The following is a 17,216-nucleotide window of genomic DNA, read 5'->3' on the forward strand; positions in this document are numbered from 1 at the left end:
ACCAGTCAGAGATGATTCACGGTACAGCTTCTTGAATGTAATTCCAGTTGAGTTCCTGGTAACATTTTCTTTCACAAACTGGTATTTTAGTTTGAAAGTTCCTTGGGTTTTGCTGCACTTATTGATCTGATTTTCTATATTAGGCTTCATTGCTGTGGTGACAAATGTGGGATGATTAATTCCTGGGGTTGAATAGGGTGAGATTACTCAGGAAAGACTGTGGAATCAACATCAAATTTTAATTTTGTTAGTTGTTGTTGCTGAGACATAATGAACCAAAATAAGGTGCCCTCTCTAGCTCTACACTTTTATAAGGTAAATTTTGCTTATATCACATGATAAAAGAGATTGCTTGAAGTACTCACTTTATTCACAGTTAAAATTAGGGTCCATTGTCTGCTTGTATGTGCAGAGCCTTCCTGCTGCAGCAAATTAGTCCATAAAACTGCTGTACTCCAAATTCCCCTTCAATAATAGATATGCAGGTATAGGCCAGCACATTTTTCAAGCTTGTCATAGAACAGTAGAGTTGTGGCTTGAAGAGATCCCTGGAGATTATCTTATCTACCTTCTGTGGAAAGCAGGGCCATAAATTAGGTTACCCAGTGTCCAGTCAAGCCATATCTTGAGTATTTCCAGCAAGGGAAATTGCTGTCCTCCTCTGGGAAACCTATTTCAATATTTAAGTGTATTCACAGAGAAGAAATTTGCTTATATGCAGATAGAATGCTCCCCCATCACTTCTTGACCTGTTGCTGTCACTCTGGAGAGAGTATTTCCATCTTTCTCATGACTGCTCTTGTGTACTGAAAGAGCAGTTAGGTTCCCTTCCTGCCTCTTCACTTCTCTAAGCTGAACAAATTCAATTCCTTTAGCCTTTTTTCATATGGCAAGCTTTCCAAACCTGTAATCACCTTGACGGCTGTCCATGGGACCATGTCATAAATGTGTGAAGTCTCTCTTCAGACATTTTATGATGAATACATTTCTGTATGTTACAAATTATATGATGTTGCCTTAGCAAAGGTTTGTCTTCAGTTTTTTTTAGAGTATTCCAATCCTACCAAGGTTAACCAGTATATACATTTGGTTTTGTAGAAAAATTTTCCAGTCCTTAATCCTTGGAAAATATCCAGTCTTCTTGAAACCAGCAATACCACAAAACAGTTGGCTTTTTTGCCTATGAGCTAATCTCCTAACAATGGTGTCTTTGGTTTTACAAACTGCTGACTGTAGTAGTTTGGACTTTCTACCACATAGTTAATTGATAAGTTACTGTCCCTCTGTCCTCTGCTTTGTTTAGTGTGATACAACCACGCTACTGTATGTAGGAAAATGCTTTCATAAATATACTTGACTACAAATTGGAAATATATCCTTGTCTCTTCTGGTCCTCCTGTCAAACCAGTGTCATTATTCAATTTGTGAGGAGCAAAAATGGAAAATAATTACTTTCCACAGATTCTCTTACTTTATGTGTGCCAGTTACTGCATGTCTTGCAGACTCTGCTTCCTGTGCTGAAGGAATGCTCTATGCCCAGACATCTGTGTTACACAGCAGCATATGTGCATTCAGGGGCTGTGAATATTTAGAAGTGTACATGATTGTAAATAGGGAACTAAACTTCATTAAAACATTTAAGGGTTTTTTTTACCTCCTTTTACACCATGTGTTTGTTCACAGTAACAGTACAATTTACCAAATAACTGTGATATTTATTATAGTACATGATCAAAATGTTACCTAAGAATGATAAATTGAAGTCCCCAGGCTTGTGTGAAATACTTCTCTATCAGCTAATTATTTTTTGTTGCAAAGTAGGGAATGTCTGACTGACAAAAATATCATACATCAACTGTTTCCTAGCTTACTTGCATTTGCAGAATTGCACAGACCCTTAACAGACCACTATGCATGAAAGTATATATCAAATATGCAGTAGTGGGGTGGTTTAACCACCTAATTTTTTGTTTGTTAGCCGTACTATTTTTCAGTATAGTTTTATAGTCATTATAAAAAAAGTTTAAAAAATTAAAAAGTAAAAAAGACGCAGTTGATAATGATGCAAGTTTTCAGTCTTTATCTGTGCAGATGTTTTTTATGATTGGTTTTGCAACAGTGTATATTTGTGAAACAATTTTAGGTGCTGCAAGTTTTGGATTACACCTCATGCCTGCAAATTGTCATAAACCCCCCAAATTCTGAATTGTTAGGAATAAATGTTGCTGCTCAGGTAAAAGAAATCTATGGCATAGCAGAAAGCTTGAACCCAGGCTTTCTAACTTGGAGGAAAATGCCAAAAAAAACCAGATTCCTCTTTGTTTCTGTTACTGCTATTTAAAGTAATACCTGCCCAGCTTTTCTCATTAGTATAAATTTGTACGTTATTGACTGAAAGTGTTTTGTCTTTCATAGCATGTTATGTCCGTCTTTCTTAATGAGGGACAAGTTGCGTGCTGTAGTTGTTCATGAACATTTTAAAGCTTACATGCTCCAGTTCAGGTTCTTCAGAACTAAGTGAAGCTGAATAACCATTCATTTTTTGAGGGCTTGGGAGTATTTTTCTGAAGACCTCTTTATTAGTACCCATCAACTCCAAAGTATGCTTATTTATTATCTGTCCCAGTGCTACTTTCTCAGAAGCTTTGAATATTGAATAAAGAAAATAATAGGAGAAGCTTAACTGTAAATCAAGACACAAGTATATAGACTTAGGTTTGCATCCTGCTGAACACTGCAGTTCTCCATAAATATTTTTTCAATAAAATCTAGCCTTGGAAATTGTTGTCTGGTGGGTGGAGGACTCAAGATGTGGCATTGACTGCTACATTTGAAGTTCACTTTTTTGCCATATTAATGTTTTCCTGTCTTTAAACTGTTACTAATATTACTTCTTTGTTTGAACTCTCCAGTAGAAGTTTGAAAGTTTGGTATCTCAGGTTTGGTTTTCTTTTACCAGCTTACAAAGTGATTTTCATTCATAAATGTAGTCCTGGATTATTTGGCTTTGCTTTCCTTAGCATGTGTTGTTACTTCCATAGGACCATAAACTAATGTACGCTGTTGTCTGCATACAATATCCAGCTGCAAAATTAGTTCTGGTGATAATGGAGGAAAGTGAGTATCACTGGAAAATGATACTTGCCTGTGGAAGAAGCTGCCCATGAGCTCACCCTCTGGAAAATATCCTGGTGGCCTCACATCCTAGCTTTTTTCAGTGCACAGTAGCACAAATGTGAGCCAAAGTTTGAAAAGTTAGTGCTGTGTGTTTGCTTTGGCATGGGGCAGCCCTGAGGCTTTCCTTTGAGAAGCGGGTCTTGAAGTCTTTTGCTGAAGGGAATAATTTTGTCATTCCTCTGTGCAAAATGAACTGATTCTTATCTATGCCCACGATTGCATCAGATATATAGAAGAGTTTTAAATATCATTGCCAAGATTAAAAAAAAAAATCATAAAACTTGATTATCCTTCTTGCTTTAAAGGAAGAGACGGAGAGGAGCAATATGGGAAAGGGGTGGCTTGGTGTGTAATTACAAAAAATGTGTTCTTTTATATTCTAGCATATTACAATCAGTTTAATTTTTTTGACATCTGTCAGTTTGGGTTTTTTCTTCCTGCACCCCACTACCTACCAAAAGCCCATTTCCTTACACTTTTATTTGGAATTTGCAGGGCCTAGGCTAACACCTTCCATCCTTTTTGGTGCTTGTATTCCTTGTTGGTCCTCATCTGTATGTTGTCCTGGAAAATAAATTCTTTGTCCTGAGAAAAATGCTTACAACCACTACTGCAGAGTGGAAATGTGTTTATATCTTTAATATCAATGAGAGGCTACAGACTTCCTCAAAATAGCTGGAAAGTGGCCTTGACCCAGGCTGCCATAAGGCATGTTGCAGTGGAGAGGCTATGAGCAAATAGAAACTTTACAGTCATAACTCTAACTACATTTTGATGTGCCACTTGACAGGAGAGGACAGTGAAGAGCTGCTGTATGGAACCTCAGTCTAGGTATGACCTCTAGGTCATTGCAAAACCTTGGGGACTCAGGATTTGCTCAATGCTAAACTGCTACAGAGCCACTCTAATATTAGGGAAATTGGAGTTCTTCCCTCATTCTGAGGTATAAGGTGCCTGGTCTGTGCTGGCCTTGTGGAGGTGTTAGGGTCTCTCGAGTGTGTGGGATGATGGCCAAAGCAGTTCCCAGTGTGGTTGAAACCCTTGTTCAGATAAAGTTCAGAAAAGGTGAAAATAATAATTGGGTTTGGTTTTCCCTCTTTTAACGCTAAGTAAGACTGAGACGTGGAAACAAAGCAGCTCAAAAGTGCTCTTTATATTTCTCTGGTATGATAAGTGAAATTTAGTATGAGATAAAATAAACTGGTATGATTAATAGCTTATCTTCACAAGAGTGGAAAAGGACAAACAAAGAGTAGGTATTGCTGCCCTTGACAAACTTGTATAAAATTGTCTTCTAATCACATAAAGTCATACTTTTTTCCTTTTTGCCTCTCTGCTTTTTGTATGTATTTTTTTATCTAGGAAAGCAAACCCCAATTACTCCCTCTTCCTTTAAACTCATCCTTTGGCTTGAAGAATTACTCTAGCTGAGAAGTAGAATGACATTGGCATACTTTATCAGTAGGTCTAAAACTACCAACTGCTAATATAAATTACAAAAACAGAGGGGTTTTTGTTTTGTTTTTTTTTAAGAAAAGGAAGCAAATAAAACAATAATTCAAAGCATTAATAACTTTTGATTATGCATCATTCTGTCTTTCTAGAGGTAGAAATGTGTAGAGAGAAAAATGAAGATAAGTTGAGAACGGTTTTTAGAAGATACTTTTTGGGAGAAAGCAATAAATACTGCAGGTTACTGTTAAGATAAAACTGTTAAGGTAGTCAGAGTCATATGAACCTCTGGTTTATAAACTTATATTTATGAGATATATAAAAATATATAAATATGATTATATATAAAACATACAAAATAATTATACAGCTATATAAATAAATATATAAAAAACGAGATATATTTCATCAAGAGAGGATTTTTAATGTGGGATGAAAATTATCTGTGTCATTGCAGAAAGTTAAACTAGACTATAAAACTTGACCTGATTTCTAAGCATCTTTTTCTTTGTTTAACCTCCAGCATGACTGGAAATTCCCATGGTTTGTATGTTGTTCAGTTGTTAATCCAGCTCTCTTCCACTCATTTACAAGGTCTAAATGTCCCTTTTGGTTTTGGTGGGATTATTAAATTACCTTTGGTCTCTGGAGCACTCTCCTATTTATCATGTCAGTGGGTCTAATGGGCATATATGGTTCTTTCATAGTCCAAATTCACAGATTGCTGCGCACTTGAGAGACAGTTATGGCCTTATGCTTTCCAGGCAAAGCATTAAACAGTTCATAACAAACTGAATTTGTTCTGGCTTGTTGTCGCCTCTTTGTCTGTCTCTTCAGTTTTCAATAACAGGTCATGTGATTTCTTCATTCATTCCTCCCTAAGCAGTGTAAGGCTTTTTCAGAATGCATGAATGAATAAGGTAAAAACCTAAAGAAATTAGATATTGCAACCTGGCTAATGCTGGACCTAACACAGTGTGATCCAATGAGCAACGTACCGGTCAAGATGGTAGAGATCTGAGGAAACAGATGTGTGGCGAGCTCAGCTTGAGTGAGAAAAAGACTTGCAAAGGATTTCCATAAAGTATTCCTAAGTCTCAGGGCAGAAAAGTTAATGGAGCTCTTCCCCACTGGTGGCAGACAAAGGAGGTATTGCACTGGTCTCTGGTCATGGGAGCCAGCAGCACTGTGTCCCCCCACTGTCAGCACCACTGCCTGGGGCAGCTCTCATTCTTTTCTTAGTGTCCTTTTTATGGTCCTGCAAATTGCTCATAGTAGGCAGTAGCCCAAGTGCAGAAAAACTTTTCTTTTTAAGGGGTGTCATGGAACTCAAGCAGTAATTATGGAAATTTTCAAAATGCAAATCCCAAGATCTCCTTTGTTTAATGGGCCCAGAGCACAGGGGGGGTAAACAGCTATGTTCATTAAAAATTATGCAACTGTTTCTGTTTGAAACACTAGATCAATTGGTTGATTGATTTGTTTGTTTCAGGAATTTATCTCTTGGATTTAATCTACATAGATTCTGCATATCCTGCTTCAGACAGCATAATGGAGAATGAACAAAGATCCAATCAAATGAACAATATTCTCCGAATAATAGCTGATCTGCAAGTATCCTGCAACTATGGTTGGTAAATGTTGTTGTGCCTATCAAGCCTTAACTAAAATTTCTTTAGCGCGAAATTGTGGAAGCAGATTCTGAGGGAACGCAAGAGGCTAATGTTGGTAGAGTTGAACACTAGTAAGTGATGTAGCTTCCACTTCTGTGTAGCTTCAGTCTTACCAGCAAATTGGGCAGATAAGCATGTATTCAAAATTGTAAGATCTATAACAGAGGTTGTGTAGAGTTTACTGTTACATGTGGGGTACAAATGACATACTTTCAAGTGCAGCTATTGCCTTTGGCTTATATACTGTTTCCACCAGGGGCAATCAGAGAGATTATCTTAATATCTTCCCTTTACTTTGCAGTAGATACGATGTCTAGAGTGTGGAATGTGTTCATTTGGTTATCATTTTGTTGTTAGCATCCTGGTGATATAGTTACAAAATGAAATACAAATATTTCAGTCTACACTTGGTTGTTCAATGTGCTAAGCTTTTGCATGTGTGTTGCTACTGGATGAAGTCAGGAAAAGGAGGGGTTGTTTCTTTTTGTTAGCAGAATTTTACTCTAAAAATAATTTCTGCAGTTCTAGCCTGCTAGTGAAGCTGTATATCAATAAATGTGCTGGTTTTGGTGTCTTAGTGAATACTCAGTGTACTCTTGGTGACTTAGCACGACTTTTCATTGGTTAAACTTGAAACAAGCTGAAAAGCTTTGAGTGCAGCTAAACAATAAAATTCAGAAAATTTAAAAGCTGAAGTTTTGGAGAGCTTAAAGAAAAAGGATTGTTAGATTGTGAAAGAACAAGGTGAGATGTTAACTGTGTATGCTTAAGTATCCAGCCCTTTTTTGTCAACTTCGGTATTTCAGAGTATTTAAAGGTAAGAACTAGGCATAATTACGCATGATTCTGAACAGCTAGATCATTCAGGTACCATTTTCTTATTGTGAGTTTCATATTGTCTCTGAAAATTTTGGATGACAAAGAAACCTCCTTATTTCATTGACCCTTTCCTTTTTACAATTTTGGTAGCTTGCTGCAGTGCTTTGCATTACCTTTGAGTCCTTTGTTAAAATTAAGATTAAAATTAAAATACGGCCTTGAAACAATATTCTGGCATAATGGATGCCTTTCAAACAGTTACCTTTACAAGACCGCAAAACTTTAGTTATGTACTACAAGGCATGTTCCTGTCCATGCGCCATGTGTCAAGTGGTTTTTCTGTCATTCTGAACTGTCTTTCATTCTCCTCAGTTCATGGACATATGAGAACCACTAATACCTATGGCTAAAGGCTTTGATTTTCCCCAGAACAATGAACAAAAAATTCAAGCAGTTTTGCAGCAGAAAATTTTTTTCCACCAGCGAGATAGCATCTAATGAAATCCACCAGCTTTCATGATGATGAAATGCATCTGTATTTTCCTTAACAACTGAGAGCATCACTTTTGCTCAGTCAAGTCTTAAACACCTTTTTAGGGTCAAAGTATTAGTTCTGCCCAATTTACTTTTTAGGGAGGTTCAAATTCTGTTTCCATGAAGGTATCATAAGATCCAGAAAAAGAAATCACCTGAAAAAATTATAATTCTGAATGACATAAATGTTAATGGTTTTTGTTTGTTTGAACATCCCACAGATTATCTCACAACACTTCCCCATGTGCAGAAGTATTTGAAGTCTGTCCGTTACATTGAGGAACTTCAGAAGTTTGTAGAAGATGACAATTACAAGTAAGTACTGTTCTTTTCTTCAGGCATTGAGAAATGTAACAGAAAGATTACTTAGTCATTAGTTTTATTAAGAACTGAGCAAAAAGCCCTTGGCTGAAGATGTTTTAAGATGTTTCTGCTAAGTAAAATCCAGAATTACTGTCTTTCTTTATGACTATAAGCAAATTTACAAAGTGAAATGTACTAGTGCAAAGTAACAGTTTGGAGTGGATGAAAATCTAGTCTTTATTCTATTAATTGATGATTGTGTTCTGGGAATTTTGTTCAGTAATACTAAAGTTATCTCCAAGATGTCCAGCATTGACTCTATAGTATTATGAATAATACATTGAGGACATCTACCAATGTCAAGTTACTGTTTTTAGTAAGTTAATACTAAGTTTTGGGGGTTTAAGCATATTAAAACAATGTTTACAAAGGACTCAGAGAAGAGTTAACCCACACAGAGGTTTGAAGCAGATGCCAGAGAGCTCATTGGTCAATATGTGAACATGCTCTAGTTAAAAGTGATAATCCCTGGCCAGTAATTCAGAGAGAACTAGAAAGTTGTTATAGGCTAAGGAACTGAGGTTTTAAATAGCTCAACCAAGCTAGATGCAATGCTATACAATTAGCTGTTGACAAATAAAGTAACTATTTAAGCAGAATTTGAAGTATTCAAAGCAAACATATGTTCAGTCATACAATGCTAGTATAAAATATTTTAGGATATATTTTAGAGAGTAGGGTGGTAATGAACTTCCTTAAAACCAGTCTTGTTACCAGTTTTGTTAAATACTTCAGTTAAGAATTTTGTCTCAGAATTTATGTGTACTTAGACCATATGCTAATAAGACAGTGATGGAAGGGTTCATTGAAATAGAACGTGGTTTGGATACCACAAAGAAACAATCTGATGGCTAAAATAATAGTGCCAAAAACCCTGGAATGTTATATAATTATTCTAACACTAGTTTATAGATGTTGATCAGTAGATAGCTGTCATAGGTGAGATACAGCACTTGACTAATTCATCCCTACTGCCTATCAAATATAGTGTTTCTATGAAAAAATAGAGTTGTTTATACTGCTTCAGAAGAAGCTGGTGAGAGCTTACATGGAGCATTGTATGCAGTTCTGGCCATCCATGCTTGCATGCTTGAGGGTTTAAGTAAATGATGGTGCAAAGGAATGTGTAAATTCCTTTACTCAGTCCCATGACATTGTATATGTTTCACTCACAGACACGTTGTGCAAGAGATGCACACTGACCATGAGCAGTGCACAGAGTCTTTGAAAAGGTCAAGAGGTCCAAGACTTTTATTAAGGGTAGTCTGAGATTTAAACCTCAGTGTTGAAATTTAACAAATGGTCTTTCTTTACTAATTTTGCACAAGCTTCTGTGCTTCATTCAAGTTGTGAAGACAGAGAAAAATTAAACTAAGCAGTCATTGGCAAAGGTGAAGAACTGTAGTTATTAGAGGCTTTACAACCCCTGGATTGGATTAAAGAAACTGTTCATATTGTTAAATTTGATTTTTAGATGGAGTTTCCTGATGATGCATCAGTGTTAACCCCATGTATACAATATCTTTCATGAACTGTACTATTTCCAAAAAAATGAATTAAACAAGTGTTTTCCATAAACATATGACACCATAATATAATATTTGTAAAAACTAGAAGTAATTCTATTTTAAATTTGAGTATTAATGTAACTTTAGTAGCAAGCTTGCTAATAATGCTTGAAGACATTTGATATATCTTAAAGATCATGTAATCCTTAATTTTTAAAATTTAGTTATTTGTGAGATTAATACAATCAAGTTTAGTGGTTTTCTTTCCAGGCTTCACTGTGGCAAGGAAAAACTGGAGTAAAGTCGCAAAAGGTATTAAAAAGAGGGAAAGATTTGATTCTTACCACAGGAATGTTGCTACAGCTTATATACATTGGAAAACTTTGATCTTTCTCTACCATGTTTGTTGCATCAGAATAAAACTAATTAATTAATATAACTAATTAAATATAACTAATTAATAAAATTAATTTAATTAATTCATCAAAACACATCACATCTACCCTTAAAGAAAGCTCTCATTCCTCTTCCATTTTACACTAGGTAAGAAGTTTTTGGATTTTGTTTTAAGTATTTGATTTCACATTTTCCTCTCAGTCAGTTTCCCTTTGGTTTCATAGCATTTTCTGGTCCCATGCCAGAAGAAACTGTAAGCTTTAAAAATGCAGAGAGTACTAAGCTTTTAGAGTGGGTAAGAATCTCTTCTGTCTTTTTCTTTGCAGTGACTGCACTTTTTGAGCCAGGGACAGCATTAGGGCTCTCTGCAGAAAAATGTGTGTCACCTTTGGCATGAAGAACAGAACTATCTCAGTACCAGGCTGTCAGGAAGAGACACTTAGATAGTTGTCCTAAAACATATTGGCAGAATCTCAACATGTGTTTTGCCAAATGAAAACCTCAATTACACTGGCAAGGAAAATATGGCAGCCACTTTATATAAACAAAGCTTTTCTCTACAATTTTTTTGTGCCAGTCCAATTGCTTCCTTTAGGTTTGTGCTTGTCAGCAAGTAGGAATGCTCCAGAAAACCCCTGACAATGATGTCATATCCTAAAAATAACAGATCTTTCTTTGTCAGCCCATGTACTCTTTTCTGCAGAAGCTGCTCAGTTTTAGCAGTATGTAGTATTGTGGCACAATGCCTTATCCTCTCCTAACCAGACATACCTTGCAGCCATTCCTATAAAGTTTTTTTCTGACCTTTTGGCATTGTTAGGTCAGGCCTTGTATTCTTACAGTTGTTTCTTGAGTGAAACCATTTTGAAGACTGTTATTTGTCTTTCAGTATTATCTGTCGGGACAGGACAGGATCATCAGGCTGCTACCTATGCCTATAACTTGGTTCTTCAGAGCATATTAGGCAATAGAGTAATAAGATGACTTACAGAAAAATCAGTTCAAATTTAAGTTCAGATAAGGCAAGATGCTGTGGGAAAACATTCAAGAGAAATTGATTGGCAGTTAAAAGGCTATACTGACTCCTAGCAATGCTGGTGCTATAGAAGTCCTAGCTGTACCGTGTTAGTTCCAGTCCTATGGGAGCAGGTATTAAATGGCAGATGCTTAGTACTTAAAGTGAGTAGTAGTACTTAAATCAGTACTTGAAGCAGTGAACCTTGGTTGCAGTTCGTCTTCAATAAGCCTCCCAGGCAGCTGTATTCCCTGGATCTTTTCCACCAAGAGTTGTGGTGAAAGGCGGGGTGGAAAAAAACCTTCATTGTTAGTCTGAGATTCATAGTGATCCAGTGGCCATATGGTTCAGTAGCTGTAATTGTGGCTTGACTGCCTCTTCCACAGGACGCAAAAATAGAATCATAGAAGCATGGAATCACTAAGGTTGGAAAAGACCTCCAAGATCATCAAGTTCAACCTTTGACCGATCACCACCTTGTCAACTAGACGAGGTAAACTGAGTGCCACATCCAGTTGTTTCTTGAACAGCTCCAGGGATGATGATTTCACTACCTCCCTGGTCAGCCCTTTCCCAATGCCTGACAACCCCCTGTGTGACAAAATTCTCCCTGATGTCCAACCTGAACCTCCCCTGGCACAGGTTGTGATTGTTCCCCCTAGGCCTGTTGCTGGTTGCTCCCCAGCTGGCTATACCCTCCAGTCAGAGAATTGCAGAGAATTGCCTTATCTTTTGGGTCCTTTCCCAGCTTTGTTGCCCTTCTGTGGTCATGCTCCAGTACCTCAATGTCTTTCCTGTGGTAAGGCTCCCGGAGCTGAATCCAGGATTCTAGTTTTTGCCTCACCAGTACAGAGGGAGAATCACTTCCCTAGTCCTGCTGGCCGCAGTACTTTTGATACAGGCCAAGATGCCACTGGCCTTCTTGTCCACCTGGGCATACCCAAGCTTATGCTCATCTGTTGCTGACCAGCACCCCTAGGTGCCTTTCTCCTGGACCACTCTCCAGCCACTCTTTCCCATCCTGTAGCAATGCATGGGGTTGTTGTAACTGAATTGCAGGAACCAGGACTTTGTCTTGTTGAACCTCACATCACTGATCTCAGCCCATGAATCCAGCCTGTCCAGATCCTTCTGCAGAGCATTCCTACCCCCCAGCACATCAACACTCCCACCCAGCTTACTGATCTTACCAAGAGTGCACTCAATCTTCTTGTCCAGATCATCAACAATGATATTAAATAGGACTGTGCGCAAGACTGAGCCGTGGGGAACCCCCATTAGGGACTGGCCCCAGCTGGATGTGGCACCATTCCCTACCACTCTCTGGGTCCAAGTCATCCAACTTCACATCCCAGTGAAGAGTGCACCTGTCCTAGCCTTGGGCTGCAGCCTCTCCAGCAGCAGGAGAATATTGGGGGATACTGGGGGACAGTATCCTTCCAGGAGAAGGTCCCAGGAACCTACTGTTGCTTGACCTACTGTCATAGGACCTACTGTTTAAATGCTAGACAGGCAGCCCAGAGTGTTCAGATATGCCAGACCCGTCTTGTTTGGTATGCAAATAATGGTCAGAAGTGCCCTAAGGGACAGCTTTGAAGACTGGAGTGCTTTGATGCAACTAATATCATCCTTGTTTCAACAAAGATTAATAAGTTTTGTTCAGCCTCCTCATGGAGCAGCTAAACTTCTGTGAAAGACTATTCTTTGTCTTAATTTACTTGCTTGATACAAGAAGAATTGAGTAACAGTGGCTGTACTGTCCTAGCAATAGTTTCATCCTGTACTGGAGAGCATACTGCCATGAGAAAGAACTATGTTCAAGACTGACTCTCTAATTTATTTTCTGCATTATGTTAGGTTCCTCTTTTCCTGCTTGCTGGGAAGGTTACTCTAAAATGAGCTGTATGGCCCAGTAGCAGTGTTATTTAAAACTAGGTTGAAAGAGAGGTCCATCCATCTTACTTTCCAGAGCATACCTGCCCTAACATGTTCCAGAAAATATTTTGAGTATCAGGCTTAAAAAAACCAAAAATTGTTCAGTCATCTTTCTACAATCCAAGAACAAAGCCTTCACATACTCTTCTGCACTTGTTCGTGTAGAAGCTTTGTCTTAATTTCCGATGGTAGATTGGTATTTGTTAATTCAGCAAATCTCTATGCTGATTTTTTTCCTAGAGATTTTACTTTCAATTTTTGTTTGACCTTAGATTATTAATACTAACTCCTCAGTTTTGAAGTTTCAGTTTTTGTGGGCAGTTTCTAAGGCTGATATCTAGGATTTATCCTGATGTGTCTCTTAGCTGAACTCTTGCAGTATAATTTTGGAATGTTGAAATTTTGTATGTCAGCATTTAGACCATGCACTAAAACTAGGCTTCCTTACCATGGTAAAACAAAGATTTGTTTTTTGAAAAGGATTCCTGAAACAAACAAAAAAAATCTTAATACTACTGTGATATTGGATGAATATCACAGAATAGTGACTTCTGAGATTAATTTCTGATGTTACACAGGGGCCAACACAAAACAGAGTGTCTTTATGCCTTATGAGTGGTTTATTAGGCATGCTGGAACCAAGGTAGTTTTATATTTAAAGTAATGCTAGTGATTGACATTGAGCAGTCAGCTGTGAGAGTGTCGTTAGGTGTTTGTGGATATGGATGATGCATGTTGGTGGTAAGCACATCAGGTCTCAAAGTATGCACTGATCTATTGAAAGTATCACACTAAGCCTCTCAGGGGCCACACCAGATTCTGGCTCCAGGGTCCTCTTTGGGATACACGGAGCATGTGTGTGCATGTGTGGAACTTGTGCTGCTCCATGGAAAATGGAGTGTCAGAGGAATTGCAAAACTGAATTTAGGTGGTGGCAAACAAGCCAGGACTGATTGAAACTGTACTGACTGTCAGTATCTCTTCTTGGAAATAAAGAATGTTTTTTATTACTTCCAGCCTTGTGGAGGAGAGGGGGAATAGAGGAGAAAGTGACTCAGGAATGACATCTCGTTGTCCGAATATATTCCCTTTTCTCAACAGTTTATTTTAAATATAACATGTCAGCATGAGTATTTTATATTTACCAAAATACATTTAGGCTTGCATTTATTTGTTCTTCTTTTAATACATCTGTATTTTCATAAGTTGAAAACAGATAAATTGCATTCTAGTTTTTCTGGAAACATTGCAGAATTCTGGCATCATGGAAGTCAATGTCCAAACTGTCAGAGACTTAGAAAGGGCTAAGATTCAGAGTGCCATTTAACATAACCAAACAGATAACCAACATTATCTAGCTTCCCATATTCTGGGGAGATGACCAGCGGAGAGTGATGTAATCTTATTTGATAGCACTGGAGACTCATTTGTTGCTCTGTTGGTGAATTCCAACACAGAAGTGCAGCACAAAACACGCATGCTTTCTAAATGGTGTAACCATAGCATAGCTCTTCCTAAAACCTTGTTAAAAACATGAAGGTTTTTCTTCCTTCTGTTATGTTCCTCTTTTCTTCCTCACAAGAATAATTTTAGGCAGAAAGAGAGAGAAATAATATAGTGCAAGTAGTTGCATGGAAGTTGATCTCACTTTTGTCACTAAAGAAGGTGTAAGAATGCACTTGCCTTAAATCTTCATTAAGGACTTCATTAAGTTCTTTTGCCTTTTTTCCATACTGAAAAAGATCACATTCCATCCATGTGATCAACATTTGAATCTTGCACTGACTTGTATTATTGTAACTTTCTAGGAGAGTTATGTTACTGATTCCTGGTCACAGAAATCAAGTGGACAGAAAGAAACGTAGTCTGGAAAGGAATGATTCATTACCTACTTGAAATACATTACTTTGGGTAGTTAAAAGAATCTAGTACTGTTAGAAGAATAGAAATCCAAAAACATGAAAAGGACTGTAGCTTTGTTACCTGACTTCACACTAAAACATAGTTGACAATGTTGGAATATTGTAGAGAAGGAACTGAAAGGTATTCCCAATAAAGAGTAGTAAGGAAAGTGATAGCTGAGCCATACATGATATTTTGAAATGCTGTCATAGGTTTCTCCCTCCACCCCTTTGCATGTTTTTAATGAAGTCAGAAAGCCTTTCCTTGGGGTGCACAGCAAGGTGCTGAAGCTTTCCAGCTTTCGTGTGTGTTCACTGCTGGGCAATGATAGCAGTTATTTTCTTTGGATTTATGCCTAGTCCATTAAAGTTTACTTAACATTGTAGTCCTTCATACCTTTTTGTCAGACTGGTACAGAGCAAAGGACCCATGAATGTCTAGTTAAGACTGCCTAAACTTGAGAAATGGCAGAAGTGATGTGCATTGGGAGATTGAGGTTTGTTGGAATGCTGAGAGCACAAGAGTGAGTACATAATAAAACACTGGAGTGAGGCAGCGTGGCATATAATACTTTCTTCTAATCACTTTCTTTTACTATAAGGTGTTGGTCACTTTGCTCTATTAAGCTTCTTTTCTGTAATTCACAGTAACAAAATAGATATTTCTGTGTGCACATTTCGACATGGTAACAGGAAATTTGCTTTCATGTTTAGAGGGAATAAAATGTTAGGTTTGTATACAAATTACTAACTTTTTGAGTTTTTTTTTCCCAAGGCGAAAGACTGGATGAACTTATGTTTTTGAACTGAGAGGGAGGATTAAATAATGATTTCTCCTTCTGCTTTCATAGACTTTCCTCAGAGTTTCTTTCTTGGTTCTTACAGGTAGTGATTTACTTTTAAAAAAAATTGTTTGGTTGCATCACAGAATAAATAACTACACTTCCAAGACAGTAAAATGCTAGTTAGCACTGCCAAAATAATTACGTTTTTAATTTCTTTCAACTTTTATTGAGAATTTTTTTTTTTTTGTTAATTTCTCTAAAAACTTGTTTTTCCAGATTATCTTTAAGAATTGAGCCAGGTAACAGCTCTCCTCGACTGGTTTCCTCCAAAGAAGATCTTGCAGGTATAAAACATCATTTGAAAATTTGAGTAAGGAAATAATTTTAATTACAGAAATCTTCTACTGAAGTATATAGGAAAACCCAAAGGTTCATCAGTAGCATGAGTCAGCAAGAAAGATTGCTGACTAGTATGAAAGCAGTTCCAGTTTAAGGGATGTCACAGAGTGTTTGCTAGTTCTGGAACAGGTGTCAGGATATGGGATTTTTTTACAAATGCTTGTGTTTTCATCATTATTTAATAAGTGAAGAAAAAAGAGCCCTCTGGCAATAAAAAAAAAAAAAAAAAAACAAACTGTGCAGTGAATAACACAGGAAATTCTTTCTTCAGGTTTCTCTGTGATCACATACATTTGAGACAATTTCATTGTGGACAACAGGAAGACAAAAAATTTGTAGCAACAATAGCTTCTAGAAACATCTGGAAAACTGGAGTACTATCCATAAGTTGACAAAAGCTAATCTGCTGTTTATTGCTGTGACCAGACTAAACTAAAATCAGGCTATGTGAAATGTACTTCCTGCTATATGAGCTAGTAACTCAAAAGCTGTTCTGTTTTAATCTCTTGAACCTGAATAGCCAATTTTCTGTTTCATTATGTAAAAAACCATGTGTGAATGTAAAAACCCCAAGGAGTCCAGACCACAGCTGACATGCATTTATTTAATTGGCATTCAAAATGTCTTTTCTTCTCACCAATGAAAGGCAAAGTAAATGAGAGAAAGAAAAAGGAAGACGCTAAATATAAAATAAGGAAAAGGCCCATGTGTTTTTCCTCTGCCTCCCAGCTCTTCATGTTGGCTGCTGTCAAATGACCAGTTGTTTATAGGGAACCTCTTGTTGGTCCTAGTATTGTGATTGCTATTGCCAGAGTTAGATAAACATTTGGCCTGGTCTTCAGTTTCTTTAGGAAGGTGCTTTTCCTTTCCCTGCTTAATGCTCAGTATTATTAATTGCTGCATAAAGGAATAGTTCACAGGATATTTTGGGGTTTTATTAGATGAGTTCAAAAGTAGTTCGTAATGAACACTTTCTTCATACAGAAATGCATTTGGAAGTTAACTTCCCCACAGGAGCCATCACAGTGTTGTTCTCAGTATCTGTGTCTGGAAAGGTGTTGATAAGTTACCAGGCTTCTGCTAAGCAGTGCCCACTGCATCAAGGCTATCTCTCCAAACCCAACACCCTGCCAAAAAGGCCAGTGGGCTGGGGATGGTCAAGAGGTTGGGAGGGTACATAGCCAGGACAGCTGATTAAAGCTGCCAAAAGAGATATTCTATACCATATGACACACTCATCAATAAAAGCTAAGAGAAA

The 17,216-nt window shown here is 37.4% G+C and overlaps 1 protein-coding gene across 2 annotated transcripts in view; it reads left to right on the forward strand.

Moving 5' to 3' along the window:
* Positions 1–17,216, forward strand: part of RALGPS1 (Ral GEF with PH domain and SH3 binding motif 1) — a 76,424-nt gene that overhangs the window by 38,272 nt on the left and 20,936 nt on the right. For both annotated transcript variants that reach the window (XM_058037892.1, XM_058037891.1), the window contains 3 exons: positions 6,123–6,260; positions 7,878–7,971; positions 15,836–15,903. In XM_058037892.1, the coding sequence (XP_057893875.1) occupies positions 6,123–6,260; positions 7,878–7,971; positions 15,836–15,903 (300 nt within the window). The remainder of the gene's footprint in view (positions 1–6,122; positions 6,261–7,877; positions 7,972–15,835; positions 15,904–17,216) is intronic.

This window comes from Melospiza georgiana, chromosome 20 (assembly GCF_028018845.1).
Source record: "Melospiza georgiana isolate bMelGeo1 chromosome 20, bMelGeo1.pri, whole genome shotgun sequence".
Lineage (NCBI taxonomy): Eukaryota > Metazoa > Chordata > Aves > Passeriformes > Passerellidae > Melospiza > Melospiza georgiana.